Source organism: Ambystoma mexicanum, chromosome 1q (assembly GCF_040938575.1).
Source record: "Ambystoma mexicanum isolate Mex_15411 chromosome 1q, UKY_AmexF1_1, whole genome shotgun sequence".
Classification (NCBI taxonomy): Eukaryota; Metazoa; Chordata; class Amphibia; order Caudata; family Ambystomatidae; genus Ambystoma; species Ambystoma mexicanum.
The window spans coordinates 1,219,426,136-1,219,449,128 of record NC_090922.1 but is presented as its reverse complement, the minus strand read 5'-3'; the positions used below and the strand labels follow the sequence as shown (position 1 = coordinate 1,219,449,128).

Here is a 22,993-nt window from a genome sequence, read left to right as displayed (position 1 = left end):
CCTACTTACCTTGCACCAGTTCTCTTTCACTTTTGTGAACGGGAACCGGTGCCGCATGTGTGAAGTTTCAGGACTGATCACACATTGTGTATTGGTACTCAATTTGGTTTGGTGCAGTTTGCTGTACATTGGCGTGTGCAGTGCATAGAATTACGTCTCCCACTAGTGTCTAGTTATAGGGTGTTTTGTGCATGTTTGCACTGCTCCAGTGGCCCATTTGTGTTTTTATCGATGTTACTGTTTATCTGCAAGTTTGTGTGGATGTTAGTTTACCTGAGTGCATCTGCCAGACCTTGAGTGAGGGTGTTGGTGTTGAATTTTCCAGATTCTTTGGGAAATGGTGAGCTGTGTTGTTGTTTTTTCTGGTGGACAATTTTGAATGCATTGACTGATTAGGAATATTGCACAGCGCTCCATTGCTTCACAGGCTATATTGAACCCAGGGCATATAGGAGTGAGTTGTTCCGGAGCGGTTGATGCATACCTCTGTCGTGTGGCCTGAGAGGAGACAGCTGAGTGTCGCCAGTTCCTGGGCTAATTCATTTGATGTGTGTGTGACTGCCTGTGAGGATAGTGTGTGGATGGTATTGTTCCTCATAAAAGGCATGCTGGTTAGGTTTCCGAAGATAACAGGTGGGGGAAGTGTAGGCTTTTGGGCATATGCCAGTTGTGCTTTTCCTCGGTGTGGATATGTTTTTCCTGTTGGTTGTGGTTTATTGGTGCTTTGTACTAGTGTTGAGCATCCACCCTTGTAGATGCGTTCCAGTATTTCCTATTGTGTTGGTCCATAAATGATGCCACTGTTTACGGCAGATGAACATACGAGATGAGAAGAACCCTTTATTAGATCGTTTTTGTCTACATTTCTCCCAAAAAATCAAGGATCATTTGGTGGCTTTATTTGTATTCACTAGGCTACAAGGCTGGTCTAGAAATCAGATGAAAAATGAGTGATACATAAAGACAGATTAACTAGGGTAAGGAGTCACAAATATGGGACAAAACAAACGGGTCGATGGCAAGGGCAAGGAATAAAAACGAGATATGTTTGAGACAATCCTTGTTGTGTATTTAAATAATCCAGCAGACTGTCAAATTGGGCTGGGTTGGGTTGGGTTCGTGTCAGTAGCAATGTCCCATGGGCTTTCCCCCCTGTTCAACAGAGAATTCTGGTGTCTCCCACTTTTCTGCACAGCCTGATAGCAAAAAACTCGGAGATAAATAACTTAAATACAAGTTCAGATCGCCTGCTACTGTCCTTGGTTAAGTGGACTATTTCATGTCCTGCAGAGTTCTGTGTAAACACTGCAAGTGTTGGCTACCACTTAAGCGTGAGTGTAACGTGTGGGTGAGAAGCGTAGCATTAAGTGCGGGGAGGATAAGACATGTGAGCCAGTTGGAAAGGTCAGAGGGAGGTGGGTTAGTGCCCCATCTGCATATGTACCTGTGAGCTCAGGACTACACAAGTAAGAAGTCTAGCCCTACAAATCATCCCGTGGTGCTGTGAACTGCAGGAATGGATAACCTGAGCTAGGAACAGTAACACCACACCTAGCATTGCAAATATTGAAGACACATCTTGGTTGTCTTGACAATATTTCAATTTTTAACCCCAGAGATAACGCCCAGTTCCCTGCCTTGTGTGCAAAATCAACTCGGCTGTGGCTGGCTTTATTTTTTCTGAAAAAAGAAGCTGCTAATTTCAGAGCCAGATTGCGAGTAAAAGCCCAATTAATTAGAGTACGCCTGCTATACTCTCGCATCATGACAAACTGCTCTGACCTTTTGACCCATTACTCACTGTGATCCTAGGCAAGTGACATGTCCACTGCGAATGAGAATTTCCAATATTTGGCAAGGGCTGCCTCATTACTACCCCCTCATTTGACTAGAACCCCATGAAGAAGGATGTTTTTTAATCCTTTTTTTCCCTTAACTCGCATCACTCGCACACACACATGTTAGAGCGTTCAGGTTGTCGTGTGTCAGTCGTGAGCTGGAAGCCCAGTTCCTATATCAGCCTTTGTCTTCAATTAGTAGCCAGTAGTTTTCTTTCCCATTTTTAATGGGGGACCACAAGTCCCAGAATGCAAATAAAGTAACAGGACAGAATGACCGTCTCATATCTGACACTGAGCAACTTGGGAGCACTGCTATGAAAATTCCCAAACATGCACAAAATACCCTTAGGTTTTTTTTGTGCAGTCAGAATCGACTATTGATTATAGGGTGGCCCTCACACTTTTTCTAGTGCTTTCACACATCTCTCATAAGCGGACACAAATGCCCCCTGCTGAGACCATGGAAACTGAGGAGTATAGCCTCATCGATGCCTCTCCCAAGTCATCATCGATGCCTCTCCCAAGTCATCAGCCTTCGCAAAGTTGCAAAAGTAGAGACAGTCCTCTTCTGCAAATCTTCACGGGGATGATGAGTGCAAATGTCAGCATTTTGCAAAACCCGCCAATGTGAGTTTAGCAGCACAGTTTCTTTAGGTATTGTTTAGGCAGCAAGGGGCTGAGGAACACTTTCCAGAGGACATCTCTTTCCTATGCACAGAAACGCATGGGGTGGTGGGGGAGAGGAGGGGTGAGGCCTGGCAATGAACGCAATACAGTAGTCAGGATGTGCTGGCTTAGTACACGGGTACCCAACCTGCTGCTCGCCAGATGTCTTGAACTACGACTCCCATGATGCCTCCATTGACTATACTGCCTGGGTCTGCTGATAGTTGTAGTCCAAGACATCTGGGGAACAGCAGGTTGCCTAAACCTGTTTAGGCGTGTGTACCTGAGAGAGTACGATGCAAATAAGATTAATGTGTTCATAGCTAAAATTTAGACAGAAGAAGATAGCATGGTTTTTCTAGAATCTCACTTTTGGGTGAAGTGATGGATCCAGGAGTAGACCACGCAACCTTAGGTTCCAAAATCAACAATTTAGCCACACAACAAAATGATCACTGCATGTTTTACTGTCATGTTATCACTGACAGTAAAAGAGAGGGGCCTGGGGCAGGCGGCTCGGATAGGAAGTCCAATAACACTGGAATTTTAAATGTGCAGTATCTCCTGCTCTTCAGTAGGTACTGCTCTCTGCAATAAAGATAATAACCTATCATGTCTATGAAAATAGGGGCAACAAGTACAAAGACTCATTGGCCCTCATTAGGACCTTGGCGGAGAACCATGGTGCTATTAGCACCATGGTCCATGGCGCTAAGTTGCCAACTCCGCCATGGTGGTTGGCGGACTTACCGCCCCATTCCGACCTTGGCGGGGCGGTAAGTCCCCAATCCCCATTTACCCTTCCCCATTCCCATTTTTGCCCCATAGGGCATAATGGGAGTGGGGAAGGCGTTAATTACGCCACCGTAAATTACGGTGGCGTAATTAACAACAAGGTCCCTTAGCGCCATGGATTTTAACGCCTGCAAAAAGCAGGCGTTAAAATCACCATGGCGCTACGGGAACTCGTACTCAGGCGGTAAGGGTCGGCGAAGTTTACGCCGGCGTAAACCCCTTACCGCCTGGGTCGTAATGAGGGCCATTGTATTGAATGCCCAAGACCTGTTGACCTAGTTTGTCTTTAATGTGAATAACTATAAATAAAACAGGCATGTGGCTGACGAACATTTTGTGCATTTGATGAAGTTTTGATCCTAGAGGTTTCGACTTTTAAACTACAGTGGGAATTGTCATTTGTTAGTTGCCCATGTCAACTTCAAGTTATCTCCATACTAGTCTGTGACCCGGCTGGTACAGATTGGGGGAAATCATATTTGCATGTCATTTGCATGGGCAGAAGTGGGCATGGGAGAATGGAATCTCATTCGGGTGCAGACGTACTGGGGGCCACTTGGAAGGAAAGAGCATTAGCGAGGACACTGAAGAGTGGTGCGTGGGAGGCTAGAGTCAGGGTGAATGCAGATGGTGAAGTAGAAATTACAAATCTCATTGTTGGGGCTGATGACCAGGATGGCTGATGTGCTCCTTCTTTCAGAAGAATACAATGGTGGAGATGAAACAGTTGATCTCATATTCATCAGAAGTTGTCTCCGCTTTGAAATGTTGAGTCTCTTTGGATGCAACATCTCGTCTTTAGTACCTGTATTTGTTGCGTCTAATGGATTGTTGTCCTTCGAACAGAAAGGCCTATTCCGGGCAGCAGCCACAGTGCCAGCTGTCGTGAACAGACTGGGCAAAGTGGAGATCGGAAGGAAAAGGCCAATGGGAGAAAGCCTAGCCAGGCACAAAAACAAAAAAAAAATACACCACCAGGAGAGGTGAGGATAATGACAAATCCTTGATGGCAAATCCTTAGAGGGTCTGTAGGAGGCTCTGAGCGATAACTAACACCCGGAGAAGTAAACAGCCTGTGTACATACAGGATCTCCAGAATGGTCTGTACAGAGGCAATGAAGTGCTGAAGGCAAGAATGGAGGATCACGAAGGAAGCAGAACTCGAAGAGAGACCAGGACTGACAGAGAGAGTAGTGGGGGAGGCCAAAATGGGGGACGATGGAAGCAAACAAAGGAAGAGCAAGAAAAACCAGTGTCTTACCCGGGCCGGGTAAATGAAAGGGTTGAAATGTGCTGGTGCTGCGCACCCTCGGAATACAAGTAGGATGTGCAAATGCCATATTGAAAACGATTGGACCGGTAAACGGTCCTTGTTAAAGCAACGTGATGGAACACAAACGTGAATCCGCTTCCATTGATGCCAGAAAGACCATCGGCGTGCTGTGATAGGTGATTAGGCACAGCTTTTTGGTGTGTTTTGTATGTTTCTAAAGAATCAATCATTTAATCATTTTTGGTAGGCAATAATGCACGCTTGTGAAAGATATATTTCGTTTTAGGTGTATGATCTGACAATAGGTCAAATAGGGAGGTAGGGCGGGAATTGCTAAGATGTTTTCTCTGATTCCATTTAGAAGGCCTGGTGCCTCCCAATGGGGTACACACGTTCAATGAGGTCAAGTATTTTCAATTAATCAACAAATTAAAAATACACCACTAATAGAAACTGGAAGGAAGAAAGAATGCATTGATAGAGGGGTGATTTGCATCACAGTGTCAGCAGACAGTTTTTAGTTTGTAACTTACATATTTTTTAATGATTTCTTTGTTGTATAAATTGTATGAACTATGGCGCAACACGATCAGATTTCACATACTTGTAGCTGGATACCAATTATTTGGCTCCAATCTGTTGAATCCTTCGAAACCAAGATACTTGAGCAACAGTAGCCTTGTGGTTTGCCTTCCTCTGTAAGGTAATATCCTTTCACCTTTAAATTTAACAGCCATAGTCAGCTGGAAGTTGGACGGGGGTACCACAAAGACATTAGGGATCGAGATGGGGGTACGCCAAGGGTGTGTCCACGCTCCCAAATTATTCTGTTCATTCATTAATGGGCTTATCAAAAGGTTGCTTGAGTTCTCTTCAGATGCTGATCTTTGAAAGGTACAACATCCTGCGCCTCCTCTTTGCTAATGATGCGGGACTCATGTCACTCTCACCAAGTGGCCTGAAGTCGCAATGATCTGAATTCATGGAATTCTTCAGGGCTTACAGCTTAACTATTAATATAGGTAAGCCGGAGGCCTTGGTATTCAGCCTGGCAATATGATCACGTGCAAGGCAGGCATAAAGATGCAAGTAGATGAGGATCTTATTGAGCGGGTTGAGACCTATGGGCTGTGTGTAAAGGATGATTGTAGATGGATCGCGCAAGCAACTAAAACTGGCTTGACTTTATCGACATACAGTTGTGCGATTGCCAGATTTAGTAAAGAGCATGGGAGTGTATTGGTTAGTGTGACCATTGAAGCCTACAATTTGCAGGGTGGACAGGAAGCCCTGTATGGGGCAGATCTATGGGGGCATGTGAATAATAGCTCAGTGCCTGTAATTGAGAATAACTTTATTAAGAATAGATTATGTCTAGTGCTCCAAACAAGTGCTCCAAACTTGCTGAATCATTTGGAACTTGACCTGCAGAGGATAGGCTCGCAGTGCAGATCCAGACCTTTTATTTTATTGTGCAAGACTCTGGACTACACCAACATTGTATAAATACAAGGAGGCGGTAAGGGATCTAATGGGCCAACCAGGTGGAAATGTGCTGCCGTAGTTTTCACCTATAAGTAAGGACTTTGCTGCCATTGAGCTTGGGGCACTATTCATCTGACCAGAGCTGATGTGTATCTCAACCAAGTCTGTGATCAAAATAGCCCTTAAAGCTAAAGTAGAGTCTGGTTAATCAGAAAACCAGAATATAAGCACATAGATATTGCAAACAAACTCCTGGTTATGAGGAATATTTAGATTTTGTTCAGCCTAAAACATTGTATGTCAAACTGCGACTAGGTATTCTAACAGTGAGACAATGGAGTTGCAACTCGACAACTGGTGGAGAGGTAGAATAATATCCAATATGTGGCACCACAACAGAAAGCATTACTCACTTCATGCTTATCTGCCCAGGATATTTGGACATCAGAAAGACATATCTAAAATCTCTGTTCTTAGGCAGGTCAATTCGCACCACGGATCAGGCGATGATATTGTGCCGTAATTCGAGTGATAGTCTAGGGGTGCATTCCGTGGGCAATTACCTGACCAGAGCATAGAGTCTGAGAATGACACGAAAAAAACTGTTGCCTAGTGATATCGTGATTAATGCCTGTTATAAAATGGTGACTGTTGGGATTGGGAAATTCCTGCATTTTCTGTGTTTTAATGTGTATTGTCTCATAGAATGCATCCCCCTTTGGACTGGATTTATGTTGAAATGCAGCATATTATAGAATGTATTTATGCACATTGCACTTTTCGTTTTTCAATGATTCATTGAAGTGCTCGTCTGCTTAAAAGCTCTGAAATGCTGGTATAGGATGTATTAAGCATGGTTTTAGGGGAATTTGTATTTATGGAGCTGAGTATTTTAAACATTTGAACACTGCCTTCTTTAATGTTGTCTTTGTATATACTTTTATGGCATGATGGCTGAAATAACGCTCAAATTAAATAAAATAAAATTTAACAGAGATGAAACAACTTTCATTTTTATCCATCTTTCCATTGTTTTTTTTTTTCTTTCCCAATGGGGAGTACACCACTTGTATAGGATATGGGTTGTTTGACCGAGGTCAATAAATTTGTGGCAGAATTGACCGTAGTTGATTTTGACGCAAATTTATTTGATCTTCAGCCAAACAAGCCAAATCCCTGTCCCGCCAGAAGCCCTATATCCACCCCCCTCCTCCACTTACCTGATTGCCGTCCGCCAGCGCTTCTCTTACACCCGTGCAGTGCAATTTCCGTCCATGCAACGTGGGTCACAACTGACGCCGAAGGGTCCTTTCTCAGTTTTTTAGTTTTTTAAAGTCCCACGCTTGCTATGTCCCGGAAGCGGGGGACACCCCCGGAACCCCTGTTCCCATTATAGTTAGCAAGGGTAACGGGGGACACACCTGAAACCCCTGTTCCCCTTGTTCGCTATAATGGAACCGTATGGCCTAGTTGTACAGATTGTTGGTTGTACGATCATGTCGTACAGCCTAAATTCAGTCAACTAGGCCATGCGGTAATTTATTTTCGGTCAAATCGGATGATACCCTTTTATAGCCTTGAATGTCTACCTTCTATGCCTTGACGCTTCCTAAACTAAGTTCATCCCACCTGACCCTACACTTTTCTTCCCCTTCCCCCCTTGCCCTCTTCCTCCTGTATGCAAGTGGAACATTATTAAACACTGAAAAATATAGTATGTGAGCATGTAGCATAATTAAAACAGCAGGAGCCACTGGAACAGTTCCCAAATACATGTGACATAACCATATGAATATACACTGCTTCATCCAGATGTGGACCGCCTTCATCCATTTCTTCAGTGTGGTGATTATTGTCACAGTGCCTATTGCTGTCCTGTCAGGCCATTGCTGCTTTTACTTGGAGCATTATCGTGTCGTTCAGCTCCTTATCATTGCTCTGGTCACCCTTCCTGCCACCCATACACCTCTCCCACCCCTTGCATCTCCAAACTGAAGGACCTCTTCTGCTGTGCCCCGGCGCTGTTTCCCCATTTCTATTTAACCCTCTTTGATGAATGCAGCAGCCCCAGAGACCCTACTGATAGCCCTGTCCTTAGTGCTCCAGGTTTTTTCATGTGATGTTAACAGCTGTTTGGACAAAAGAAATTTAGTAGCGGCCCAAACTGTGTGCTTGTTGTAAAAGCTAGTCGTGTTGTTCTTTTTGGGACTATTTTAGGCCATCCTACAAATAAGGGCTAAGGAGGGAGTGTTCGCCTCCAAAAATGCTTATATCGCGCAGAGCAGATGGAAAGCCTGTTTTGGAAGGCCATCTGTATGCTTTGTTTCCAGTTGCTAGAACTACATCCATGTTGCTAGGTACTTGGCAACACCGACATACATGAATTTGTGAACTTCTACACTCTGCTTGTTTGGAGTCCAGGGCAGCACCATCTGAGCTGGTTTAATGATGTCGATCCATTGTAGTCCTAGGACGAAGTGGGTGGCATAATTCTGTTCCTTTGTAGCTTGGTCGGAAATGTGGCTAGAAATGACATTCCAGTAGTTAATGCAGAAGAGGTTAACTTGAAGACCGGGTGATTTCTTCGGCCCGCAATAGCAACAGTCTACAGAGGCCGCAAAACTGGGAGAATGCATTATTGGCAATACTGCTGACCTATGATACAAATGACAGATTTGCAAGTTACAAAACTCAAAAAGAAGGTGTCATTGGAGAGCCTGTGATTGGCAACCGTTTATATGTTATCACAGTCTCCAGTTCCCTGCAGCAAGACCTCTGTTTCTAAGCACGTAGACATGGGGTCTCCAACATGTGGATCGCCTATATTTTGGACTGCAAATGCCATGAACCCACACCATTGACTGTGCTAGTTAGGACTGATGGACGTTGTAACCTCTGGAGAGACAATGACTGCAGACAACCGATTTAGCCAATGCCTAATTTGACATATTCATTCTTGAATGTAAAAGAGACACCCAATAGTCTGCCAATGGCCCCCATATTTTTCTGGTATTAATTCATGGAACCCATAAACATACACAGGTAGCCGATATCAGGCTATTTAAGAGTTTTGCTAAGATTAGCCTCTCTGCATTGAAAGGTTTCGACATCAGAACCCATGGCACTCACCATAGGGATCTCTGAGATCAAGGATGCCGGTTTCACCTAATAGTTTGGGTTTGATGACAAAGGACAGGAGTCATTGCAAGACCGTTCCATGAGAAAACCTGATGCTCCACACAAGCGGGCTTTGGCCCTCTACATTAAAGGCCACTAAGAGGCTGATGAGAATCAGTGCAAAGCGTATTCCCTGCATGTGAGCAATTCTTCCCTAATATTCAAGAGTGTGGGTGCGGCTTTCTGTTAAGATTAGATGCTTGAACAGTGTTTTGTTCCCGATGAAGATACAGTTGGGCAGAAACTACTGTTTCAAATATTTTTATCAGACATGGGAGGCCAGAGGTCAGTCGATAGTCATTCAGGGGCGTTAGGTCTGCCTTACTTTGTTAAAGGAGGATTTATAATCTCTTGCTTGAATGTTAACCATATGAATGGAGGCTTTAATAAATGAATTGATGCTGGGGCGACATCAGACTGGCAGAATTTGATGGCTTTTGTACTGCAAATATCTGTTGACACTTCAGATCTTGGTAACGGCATCCACCTGCACCAGAGTAAACTGGTTGAGCATGGGTGGACGATGAGTTCTCCAGCACCTAATTATGGTTGCACCTCATTAAGGAGGGTGAAACTCATTCACTGAATGAGTAAATATGTTCCAGAAGTAACAAATTGCTGTGTTACTCTTGGGATGGACCTCTATGCAGGGCTCAAGCCCTAGAAACAAAAGGGGGGTGGGGTGACAATGACTCATGCATTGGGAAGTAACGTCACATGAAGTAAACAGATCCGAAAATTAAATATGTAAATGTCATTAAGCTTGTCTTTCACAATTGAAGAAAGTTCACAGACAAAATACGTATTTGCCAAGGGAACATATTTCCCAATAACACCTTTTAAAGTTAAGATTATTTAACAAAACATGTCATTTATAGGGTATGCAGTAGTAAAATCACCGCAAAAATGGCGCCTGTGCAACAAATTGCGGTAAAAATGCTGTGGTTTGACTCGGTAAAGGTGTACCCCATTATGCCATTTAAGGGGAGCGGGATTTGCATTGGTGTCCCCCGCTCCCCTTAAATGATATAATAGGTCTGGGGGTTGCGGGGGTGTCCCCATCATCCTTTACATGGATTGCAGCAGCAAAACCACTGCCTTTTTGCCGCAATTTTTTGTGTAAACGGCCATTTTTGCCGCAATTTTAACACATGGCACCATTTATATTGGGCTGTCAATATCCAACATGTCAGTGGTCTGTTATCAATCATTCTTGTGGTCTTGCGGTTAGATTTCTTGCCTCCTGCTGATGTGTTAAATGTTTACATTTTTTTAAAATCATTAAAACACACATGGGACTGCGTGAACCCTTTCAAAAAAGTAGACGGGTGCCGTGCCCCCGCGCATCCTGCTACTTGAGCCCTGTTAGGTAGTAGATTTAGCGACGTACTTTGGTTGTGGCACGTAGGCTGTTGTGTGTGCCTTGTAGTGCCTTGTAGTGGGATATCTTTGTTGTGAGAGGAGCATACTGATTTAACAAGTGTTGGATTTAACATTCCACGCAGTCAGGACTGGTTGGTATTTTCTAATCTTCCCTTCAGATTTCCATCTTACATTTCCAGGGTGTGGGGCTCTTCTGGGAACCCTGTTTGCAGCCTGGATTGCTGGTTTTGGCTCTGTGGGGTTACATTGCGAGGGCCTCCAATCGGCAGGCCTTATGCAGAGCAATCTGTGGGTAGTTTAGTGGCCGTGTCAGGGCAGATGGAATGGCTGCTTCTGGCAGGGGTGAGGTATGTGTCTGCTTATCTACATGAGAATGGTGAAAAGGATGGGGGCGTGACCAGACCATGAGTCGGACTTCTTGTGGTGTGCGGCTTATTAGCTAGAAAGGGGACATGAGTGCGTGTGGCCTCGTGAAACACTATGCTGTGTGGAGAGACCAAACTGGCAGTGAAGACTGTCACAGTGGCATATTTCATCCTCACTCTCCCTGCTCCCACTGCCTCAGTCGACCCCGTTCACTTTTTAAAAGCTATATAGGATTCACAGATGAACGTTCACATGAGGTGCAACAACTCAGAGCCATGGGTCACTGGTGCCACTATGCACCTGTCAGGAAAACCAGCTTTGGGCTGAAGCGTGTGGTTAATAGCTGTGTGGGGTTAAGGGTGTGCTCTGGTCCGTAACAAGAATGTTATGAAAGAAGGGGGGACTGACAGCAAAAACGCATATTCTGCAGAGCGGTGTAGCATTATATTTGCTCATTTCCTTCTCGCACACATGGGTTGGCTGTTTTTCTTGATTCCTCTACTCTGATCCTCCCTCTCCAGCCTACATCTGCAGGAGTCTGTCCTGATACATTCTGGTTTCACCATCACCGTCTTGTGGCCAATGCTGGATTTTACTTTGATGGACTTCATTGAGTCACATTGTGTCACCCTTTCTCAACTCTCATGCTGGACTTCCTTTGCATCTTGTACTCATGGTGGCCCTGAATCATGCTGTTCCATCTTCATCTTGTATCCTGGCTTGCAACATTATGTGTAACTACTGACTTATGCAATTGTATTTGCTCTCCCCTCTTGCTTCTCCACTCTTTTTGACTGCTTACTCTCCTCCTCTCCCTTTCCCTATCTCCTCCCCTCCTCTCCTTACTTTCTTCTATGCACTTACTCTATCAGAATTGTCCCTGGTCCTAGTATGATGGCAACCTCGTCTGTCTCCTCCCCCTCCCCTTACTTGTTTTTTTCCTCCCCCCGCCCTCCAGCACTATCTGAAATGTCGTCAGGCCTAGTACGATAGTCGCTTGTTTTGTTCCTCCCCTCCCTTTCTGCATCCCTCTCCCTCACCTTTTGTTTTTCTCTGGCTCTACCAAAAATGTGGTCAGCCCTAGTAAGGTAGTCGCCTGTCTGTTTCCATTTCCTTCCCACTCTCCCCTCCCTTCCTTATCTATGGGGGTCATTCTGACCTTGGCGTTAAGGGGTTAACGGCTCCGGTAAAGGTGCTAGAGCCGTCAACCCCTTACAGCCACATTACGAGTTCTGCTTGCGGGACCCGCTAAGGACGCCTGGTAAAATAAGGCATCCTTAGCGGGTTCCACAAGCAGACCAGGGTGCTAACAATGGGCCTGTTGTTAACGTGCCCATTCTTAGCACCCTCCCCATTCCCATTGAGCCCTATGGGGGCTCGAATGGGAATGGGGATGCATCGGGTCCGGGTTCCTTGAATGAGGAATTACCGGGCCCTCCAAGGTCAGAATGGCCCTGTAATTCCTCATTCAAGGAACCAGGACCCGGTACCCGGTATGGGGGTAGCCATGCCGCTAACAGCGGCATGGTTACCTCCATACTCGGAATGACCCCCTATGTCTTAGCTCTTGCACTATCTGAAATGTCCTCAGGCCGAGTACAATAGTTAATTTCACATCCTTACTGTTCATGGCCTGTAAGAATGTCATTGTATTTTCCCTTGTTCCCTCCCTTGCCTTGAAGCGCTTTGAAACACATTGTGTACAGGCACTATATAAATAAACTATCATATCATATCATATCATGAAACATGTGACTTCTAAACGCGGGATCGAGATTCAAACCTAGGTTGCGCTGTGTTGCCTTGCCTCCAAGACACACGCATTGCCCCTGAGCTATACTGTGTATGGGAACTTGGAAATAAGGCGACAATTGCAATTGTTCTAACATTATTGACTGCTGCAAATCAAAGTGACAGCAGTGGGCGTGGCAGAAGCACATCAACTCCTGCTGTACAAAGAAACAACTACTATCGCCGCAACCCAAAGGGTTTCCTAATAATAAGCTAGTAAAACAGGCTTTGCACAGGAAGTAAGCCATCTACCATGTCTGGGAGCTTCCACTGAGTGTAATTGAAGCATTTTTCATTCAAAAAAACCATTGGTACCTTATTTTAATATCGGAAGCATGAAAGATGAACCAGTCTGGTTCATCAATACAGGTTTCGCATAGCTCTCGGAAGCATGTGCGTTAACTCGCTGAATTATCTTTATGGAGCAGTTTGCTATTGGTCCACAAATGGACTCCCGGTATTATTAAGGTTAATATGCTAAGAGTCTAAACAGTTCGTAACTACATTTTAAAGCGCCTAGCCATCACGTGGGTACGTGTGTGCGCTAGGCAAATACTATATCAATCTACGTAGTATTTTGTAGCCTACTATCTGCCCTGGATGTTGATGTTTTGTGCAGTTAAATCCCAAGAGTGGAAATATGCGTGTTGGGTCAAATAGGTTGATAATGGGGATTCCCGTGCACCAATCGCATTTCTAAGCTAAACATCTCACCGTGTACTGCTCTTGTTCAAACAATGCGTGTTTAAGATATAATGTATTATTTTGGATCATTCTAGATGAGAGGAAATAGCCATGCACGACTGTACACCCAGGGATGGTGGTCACACACACATACCAGAGCAGTCACGGGGCTGCATGCTGAAGTGGAAGGGCCGGTACCCTGCCTGCGTGTGGGAAATGGGAGGATGAAAGGCAGGCGAGACAAAGACACCTAAGGCTTCCGGGGAGAGGGGCGGAGTCGCGGGGAGGGGGTGGGCGAGCTCCCCTGGCAGGAACTGGAAGTGCCCCCTCCTCCTTGCAGCCCACCCTCTCGGCGCCCGAGCGCTCTGCCCGCGAGCTATGGGAGCGCAGCCGCATCCCTGCCAGGCAGCCTAGAGAGCCGGTGGGCTTTGGGAGAAGTTGGGCCCGCTGCCGCCGAGCGCCCGCAGGCCGACCCCCGTGAGCGGAGCACCCCCCCCCCCGTGCGGCCGCCCACCTGCCCCATGAGCCTCCTTGGTAGCTATCGCAAAAAGAATAATAATGACGGCTATGAATCTTTGCAGCTCGTGGACGGTGACTCGGGCGGCAAGGAGAGGCCCGGTGGAGGCGGCGGTGGCGGCGGCTTCCGGCAGTCAGTGAGCGGGGCTGCAGCGGCGGCTCCACCAGGGCCACTGGCGGTGGCGGCGGCGGCGGCAGCGGCGGCGAGGAGCCCGGCCAGGCAGCAACAGCACCAAGCGGAGGAAACCAGCAGCATCCTCAGCACCATGGACAGCTCAGGTCAGTCTGACTCCATCTCAATTGAGCAGGGCAGGGACCCGGCCTCTCTCTCTCCATAGAGATGCACATTCTGAACCTTATAATGACCACATGAAGGCGCATCCGGCATAGGTTAGGCCTTTCCATCCCTGAAAGTAAGATGTCCGGCGCTTTTAAGAACATGTTTCAGCTTTAAATGTGTGATTATTCTAGGGTTTGGAAACGCTGCAGCAGACTACAGTGTCAATAATAGGAGACTGGTGTAATCCTCGGCGCACCTTGGCGATTAACAGTCACTCACACGTTGTTCTGTCAAATAATTCGACTCTGTTCCCCAGAAGGCATCGGCCTGTCTGGTGTTTTACTAGGATTCTAAAATATCCCCTAAATGATCTTTCTGAAGAGGCAATCTACACGGTTGCAGCTGTATTTGTCAAATAAAATGAAATTCATTGTGTAAGAGTGACTGTGCTATATTGACGTTCTGCACAGCTCAGCCTGTAGCCCCCCATTCTCCCACGTGACGTCATACTAAAATGAGCATCTTTGCAAAGATGAACCTCGGGCGTGGGGCGTAGTTCCAGTTCTTCTTTAGAAGTGAGTTAACGTGATGACAAGTACATGCTCAGTTGGAAATTCCAATGGGCCGGTTCCAGTGCAAAGAATGTGTAGCTGGTCCATTGGAAATTCCAAAGGAATCACGAATCCCAGCAAACCCCAAAACGTGATCTTTTGTGAAGAAGTATTATTAACCAGTAGTACATAAAATGGGATCTCAATAATTTTACTTTTTGGAACAACCACCTCTTGGTAGTCCAGCAAATAGGCCATCATTCAATGCGTGTACATATTATAAATTTGCCAGCAGGTGTTAATGATTAGGTTTCTATGTGGTCGGACTCCCACCTGTTGTGTTGATTCCAATCACCAAGATTGACATGTGCAGTGTCTGGGCCGTTTCAAATATGCCTCCTTTGTAACCAGGAAGTACATAATGTTCAGTTATACGAGCTCAAATATAAATGGCTGAGGAGGCGGCCAATCTGTAACGGATCTGTACATATGGGAGTCTTCCTATATTCCTCTTTTGGGGACACTAATGGATGTCTACTAGAACATGTCTGCGGTGCATTGCTAGTGTGGCATTGGTTCGCAACATTAAACACTCTGCCGATTGTTAAAGCTGTTGTTTCTAGGTTAGAAGCATACATGTAGGCTGTCAATATGAGTTTGCTGGTAACACGCCATTAGCACCAGCGGGTTACTGACAAACTTGCTTTACTCTTAGTGGCACCCGATATCCCGATTTTACTGGGATATTACGGGTACCGCCAACCCGGAACTCCATGGAATGAGTTTGCTCCTATCACCGGCACCTGTATTAACAGTGCCGGTGAAGGGGCAATTCTTTGGTGGAAGGGGCCTGAGCTCCCGGCAGGTCAGTCATGCTGCTAGTTCACTGGCCCTACCAGCAAACTCAGAGTGTGCTCTTCCGGTAGCAATGCCGGATCCGGTGTTACCAGAATTCTTTCCAGCATTATTACCGGAGTGGAAAACTTAGTGGGTCATCTTTACCTTTGTAAAGGCATGTGACCCCCACATGGTCTTTGCCTGAAAAAACGCAGCTCGTAATTTCTTTTAGTGAGAACGATGCACAGCATGCAGATTAACAATCAGTTTCACATGGATGTGTGTTTTGTTTTTTTTGTCATGTGCTTTGTAATGTTCACAATGGTGATTATTTTGATGGGGTGTGGTAAGAGTATCACAATTTACTGGCGTAGAAATGGACCCTGCCAGAAAATTACAATGCATCCAAGTTTCGTTGCCCAGTGCTTGGATGAGCGGCAATGGGGCGCATTGTTAAGGCCGCTCCGAGTACCACATGCACCCCTGCATTTCTGCTCCAGTGATGCTCATATCGAGTCCCCTCGTAGTGGGGTGGCAGGCACCTGTACGCATGCACAGGTCCCTGCCATAATACACCAATTAATATTACACCTATCCAATAGCGTCAAAGCAGATTCTACACCAACAGCATCTATATATACATGTTTACTGCTGTCAATTGATTACTATTATCAAAACATTCCTACCCCTTCATCACACAGTGTGAATATAAGTGGCATGGCATGACAACAAAGAGCATTGATTGCTTTAGTAAAATGCATTTGTAGCACAAGAAAACAACGCTTGCTTTAGCCGAGAATAATGGTATCACACACAGCTGCCATGGTGTTGTTACGTATCGAGTGGACCTATATAGACGAGGTCATAATTGTAATAAAAAAGGGACTATGTTGTGTAAAAGGATAGCACGAGCATGGTTATGTGTTTTTATTGTATTGTAATTAGTTTTATAATGAAGGCGAAGGAATGTTTTGATAATAATAAATTGACAACTGTAGTTAAAATGTAAATGTAAATGCTGTGGGTGTGGAATCTGCTTTGACTCTATTGGACAGGCGTAATATTAGTTATTGTTTTGATAATCAGGGCTGACCTATCCCAGCTAGTTTCTCGGTTCCCCCTTCAAGTGTAGTTTTGGGAAAAATGCACTGCCTTCATGGCAGGCAGCGTTTAATTGTACACACTGCTTGCCATGCGAGCAAGGCAAGCAGCGTTTACAATGAATCCCTATGGAGTCCGACGGCTTTATGCTGGTGCATGAAGAAGGCAGGCTCCATAGGGATCCGCAGCATTTGTGCCTGCATGAAAATGAATGCTGGCATACATGCTAGGGTATTTGATTGGTATGGCAGGGAGGAAGGGAAGCGGCGGAAATACAAGTTGCATAACCAGTGGACCCATATGCAGGCAGACTGGTAACGTGCCCTGGGTGACATTGAAAACATGCCACATGCTCCCCCCCACCCACCCAGGTACACACGAAACATTGGGCAGGTGTTGGCAATAAAAGGGCGTGGGGATTTATTGCACAGTTATGGTCATAACAAAACATAATCATAATTACAGTAACCATAAAATGCTGTACTTTTGGGCATCAGGTTCCGAGGTTACCCCCTCTGGCCCAAGCCACTATTCTTTTCCCACGACAGTGTGGTCACCGTACAGTGACCTGTCTTCTTTCTCATTCTTCTCGTCCTTTTTCTCAGGGTGGGAGGGTTCTGGGAAAAAGAAGAGACTCTGAGTGCACAGAGTACTCTTTGGTTTGGGTCCCTGTGCAGGGACCACAAACTGGATTGCTTGGGTCCCCGTACAGGGACCCAAACTGGTTCTGTTTTCTGCTGCCTAAAGCAGCTCCTTATATAGGACCCGGGCGCTGTCCCTAGGTCTTTCTGTGTGGTGGGGGGCAGAGCTGTGGTGCCAGCCCCCTGGCCGGCTACGGCCGACAAACGATGCATCTTATGGTGCCTAACAAATGCTCCCCGCCTACTTCCTTTTTTTGCGGGGCCTGGTGCTTCGCCTCCCAGTTGGAGGAAGGCAAGGTGTTACTTAACACGTGCCCTCCCCTCTGTGTTTCTCCGGGTCGGCGACTGTGCGTCGCCTTTGTAGTTGTGGTGGGGGAGAAGGGGAGCACTGGCCCCTTTGTTGGGCTGCTGCTCGCCCCTCTCCTCTGCCTGGCTGCCATGGGACACAGGTTACCAGGTCTCGCCTGGTGTCTGCGGCGTTGCCCATTCTGACCCTCCTCACCGCCATACACATTGACGAAAATGGGGTGTGATGTTAATGGAAGTGGTGAAAGCCTTATTCAAGGCTTTTACTCCTTCCATTAATGATACGCCCCTGACCAACATGTGCCCCATTGATTTTTGCTGCGGTCGAAGGTGGTGTGGTGTTGCACGTTTGGGCATTCATACCTAGCTTTGTGAATGGTTGTATAACAGCACATAAACTAGGGTCGGGCTGGATTACTGTGCATGAATTACACCCATTCATTTAAAACTATCAAAATTGCACGGAGAGGACTGTGAACACGCCAGCAGATACATCCGCTCAGTGTTATTTACCATTTATTATTTAAAGACCCCACTATAGACAACAGTAGTGTGCAAAATGCAAACGGGGAGAGCATAATACGTGACGCGGTAGTTGATTCCCAGTTGCTAGATTCTAAAACCTGTTATTTTACTCTTAAAATACAATAACATAGCTGCCAACGGTTGGGATGCACCATACGGGTGGCACCACAGGAAACGGACACTCCTACTCTGTGCTGGTTTTAGCAATGCCATCTGCGTCCAGAACATTGGCCTTTTCATGAACCGGCAGCTAGGACAGAGCAGTGAATGCTGGCATGGCGTGGCCAAGGATGAGGCAAGCAGCCATGTGCTGGGAGCCTGAATGTCATTTCATCTCTGTATGTGGAGCATAGTCACGTGCCATTGTCATAGCAAAGAGAGTCCACAAGCCAGCAAATGATGGCTGCTGTGGATTATTGGATGAAAATGACACCAGGCCTATACTGCGCCGGATGCAGTGTTAAAATGCCATCAAGAGAATACAAACAGTTTTTAAATTGGGGCTGGGATTTTCAAACCCAGCACATAGTGAAATCATGTAGTGTCTCCTGAATGACCAACACGTCTGCATACGCTAAAATGGAATTACTTGTATAGGCATTACGGATATCTGGAAAACTCTTAAAACATCCAATAAATATAAAGTCTTCACAAATGTGTCAATAGTTCAGCTTGAAAAACCCCTCCTGGAATCAAGAGTGTGGTCGACAGTGGAGGCTACAATGTTTTCTCAGTGTCAGTCATTGTGAAGAGGAGCTAGCTCGCCTTGAGAAGCCTACAAAATCATTATCGGAGTGTGGGAGCCGAGCGTGGCCGGCAGTGAATATTGCACGTTTTTCTCAGTGCTGGTCATTGTGAGGAAGAGCTATCGCGCCTTCAGCAGGCTACAAAATCATTACCGTTGTGTGGAGTATGGGAGCCGAGTGTGGTTAGCAGTGGAGGCTACAGTGTTTTCTCAGTGCCAGTCATTGTGAGGAGGAGCTACCTCGCCTTCAGCAGCCTACAAAATAAGTACTGTGGCATGGAGAGCGGGAGCTGAGTGTGGTAGGCAGTGAAGGCTACAGTGTTTTCTCAGTGCCATTTATTTTGAGGAGGAGCTACCTAGCCTTCAGTAGCCTACAAAATCATTACTTCGGAGAGTGACGCGGAGTGTGGGAGCCGAGTGTGGTCGGCAGTGGAGGCTACAGTGTTTTCTCAGTGCCAGTCATTATGAGGCGAAGCTACATCGCCCTCATCAGCCTACAAAATAAGTACTGTGGCGTCTAGCGTGGGAGCTGAGCTTGGTCGGCGGCGAAGGCTACAGTGTTTTCTCAGTGCCAGTCATTGTGAGGAGGAGCTATCTCACCTTCAGCAGCCTACAAAATTATAACCGCGGCATAGAGCGCAGCATGGAGTGTGAGAGCCGAGTGTGGTCGGCAGTGGTCTGCAGTGTGTCGGAGTGCGAGGATGCGCAAATCCAGTTTGGTAAACCCACAATCTTTACTAAACTGACTGTGTGCCTGAAGCGGTTTGTGACCCCATCACTCTGCTGGAAACGACCCACGCAAATAACTCTTTTTCACTCATTCAAAAACGTACTTATAAAGCAGTACTTGGCCTTCCACTGACCTCTCTGGGTCCCCCACTCTTATTCAAATCATTGTGGGAGCTTTTGAAAACTGCCATTTGAATGACATTTTTAGTCACTCTACAAACAGCGTGACCCCATCTTCGCCCTTCACGGGTGTAGTATTGAGGGGGGCGGCTAGGCGTTGGAAATGTCTAAGGTATATTACCTGCGCAGGGAAGGGGTGAATACCTTGATAAATGTGATAATGGCACAGGTGCATTTAAATGAGAACCAATAACACCACAATTTCAGTTTGTACCCGACTGATCTGTCATTGCCTTAGGCCCCAATCAACTCAACATTGTTTGGTGGTCTGGAGTACACGCTCATGGCGACAAATATACAGAAGAAAATAAATGAATGCTTTAAGGCGAGGACATTTTGAAGTCTAGGCGATGCTGATTCGTTTGAAACAGTAGTCAATAATAGCCAACACCTGCAAAGTGAAGAATTGGAAAGGGGCTCATTGAGTTCCCCTTCTAGCCCGATCTTGGGTCTTCAGAGGACTCCAATTCAGCCGATTAGGTTTACACCGAGCCATAATTCAACTCTCTAAGTGAGCCATAGACTCATTTGAGTTGTCAGCTATGGTGGATCGCACCCAAAGGGAACACAGTAAAATCCAGACGACGGAAACCGCCGCCATTTTACCTGCTCTGAACTTTGTTTTAACATCACTAGTAAACGGCTTCAAACTGTTGAAAAGTGAAGTCCAGCTACAATCGGCATTCTGTTGGAAATGTCCAAAGATGCAAGTAACACCGAATCAACATTAGTGGGCTTGAAGACTGTACTAAATACATCAATACTGGATTCAACAAAAGACTTGAAGGCGGAAATTGTGAAACAAGAAAATAAAATCTCTGAGTTACAAAAGGACATTGGTGCAGTCAAAGATATGAATAAGGACGGAATGCTAAATAGTGGTGGTACAGATGGGCTAGAGGCATCTCCAGTAATGGGTTTAACTGTTGGTGAGCAGAATTCTCCACATTACTTTTTTGACCTGACGATACTCAGATTTCAGAATCCGTCCTAGAGGAGTTTAGATGACTGGCACAAGCAGCCGATGACTCGCTGATATGCGGAGCGTCAATTGCTGACCCGACGGAAGTGGTCGATGTCAAACCCCCAGAGTCGACAGTACCTCAAGAAGCTGGGCAAGAGGGTGGGAAGAGCAAAAAAAGGAACAAGAAAAATCCAACAAGGAGGTGACCAGTTGGCCCCCAAATCCAAAAATCGAAAGTCCCAAAAAACAAAATACTCTGTTAAAACAACATTTTTGCAAGGCTTATCGACTCCAAATGTAAAACGTAATCGAAGCACACAGAGAATGGTGCTCCCCACTGAGAATTTTGAGCAGCAAACATCGTCCGTGGATAATAATTGGAAAGCGAATAAATTACCCAAAACTAGCACAGCCTCAAATATAGCTGTAAACACCAAAGTCTCTGCGAGCTCCAAAATGTCTATACGTGAAATCTCTACAGCCAACATCAACAATATAGGTAAATAAGACCCGAGGTCTCTAGAGGATAACGTGAATCCCATAGGAAAAGTGAATATTATAACCTTGGGAACTAAGACAGATGGAGTGGCAGACTTGAAAAGACTCGAGACAATTTTTTATCGGAGTAAAAAACAGAAAGCGTTTGATCCAATCAAGGATGCAGTAAGAGACCCCAAAGACACCAAATCTAGGGATAAATGAGCAGATTGCACAACTATCTCAGAATCATATGTTAAGGTCACTTCAAACGCTATAGGTCCGATAGTCATGTAAATACAACATGACAGTATTGTAGATGGAGATCTCTCAGGGTGTCAGGGGATGCTTGTGCCCCTTTTAACAAGCCTACCTCACCGTCATCACATTCTCTATACCAAGGGTCTGGCTCAGGATAGAGAAGAAGTGTGGTGATTAAAGGGCACTTAATTGTAGCAGAATCCTATCACTCCTGAAGAAGACCCCTATGCTATACATGTTCTCATCAACAGACATTGAATACGTTCATCTCATGTAAACTGTATTTACATCGCAGAACTAGAGCTAAAATCATGCCCTGGCAGGGGAGCATAAACAGTCTGGGAAAGGCCTAGTCCTGAACCTGGCAGTGCCAACAGCATCTTTGCTGCATTATTTGAGGAGGGTGATGTTTCAACAGAGGTAGGTAAAAAACAAAATGTGGTCCATACTACTGGAAATAATTGGCTAAGTAGTCGATAAGTGTCATGGTCATGAAGTCAGGGGCACAGGCATGCAGGGGTCCCATGCACAGGAGACCTGGGCGGACACTGTCCTCACGCCTTTGGCACCAGGCTCATGAACAAAAGTAAACAAGAACATCCATTTAACACCAAAAGGCTTTTATTATGGACATAGCACTTCAGATGCATTAACCTTGAACATTCCATCCATTAAGCAAGATGCATTAACATTCCATCCATTAAGCAGCCCCAAGTGTATTCTTGGGTGTGGCTGCTAATGGATTGCCTTTGCACGTGTTCACTCTCTAGGAGTGGCACGGTGTTGCTGATAAGCCGACCCTAATGGGCGTGCTCACGATCTCAGCAATATAAGCTGCCCCGATCCTCAAGACAGACGCTTCGCGTTATTCTGCAGTTGCAAGCGGCGTAACGCTCACCGTCGCCTGAGGTTAGACTTACCTTTAAAGATCCTGCTTCCTGGTCATCCTGCTTCCTGCCAACTTACCAACTAGAGGGAGCTGTTCTTACCTGTACATCTCTTCGGTGAACCAAGTATTCACCTTTACACTTTCTGGAAATCCAAAATCTTCATCTTGGCACTGCAGCACAACACACTCCATCATCAACAGCAGCGCCTGCAAGGAAAAACAGAAGACAAGGTTAGACATTGAAAAAACAGTCAGTTTAAGTTTGCGCTTCACCATACTTCACGCTTTTCCTTAAACCATCACTTATCTGCTGTTGAACATTGCAGTAGCATCCATCTTCCATCCGGCCACGTCTCGCGTCTCACAGCTGCATTGAGGCCGCATTTCCATCTAAGGGAAGAAAACAGAAGAGAGAAATTATTGCAGGCATAAATAGGAGCAACATATAAAGACATTAAAGAGAATTAACAGCATCACAAGAGCTCAATAAAGACTTACCAATCATAAGGAGAAGCATAGTCTCAGCTGGA

At 45.8% G+C, this 22,993-nt stretch overlaps 1 protein-coding gene across 4 annotated transcripts in view; it reads left to right on the top strand.

The window, feature by feature from the left end:
* DNAJC6 (DnaJ heat shock protein family (Hsp40) member C6) overlaps window positions 1-22,993 on the top strand; it is a 564,838-nt gene that overhangs the window by 131,037 nt on the left and 410,808 nt on the right. The window contains exon 2 of one of the 4 annotated variants that reach the window (XM_069641980.1): window positions 14,043-14,256. The exons of 1 other annotated variant lie outside the window; for it this stretch is intronic. In XM_069641980.1, the coding sequence (XP_069498081.1) occupies window positions 14,244-14,256 (13 nt within the window). In that variant the 5' untranslated portion in view covers window positions 14,043-14,243. Of the gene's footprint in view, window positions 1-13,729; window positions 14,257-22,993 lie in introns of those variants that run through there. 2 more of the 4 variants (XM_069641978.1, XM_069641981.1) reach the window with 2 other exon arrangements.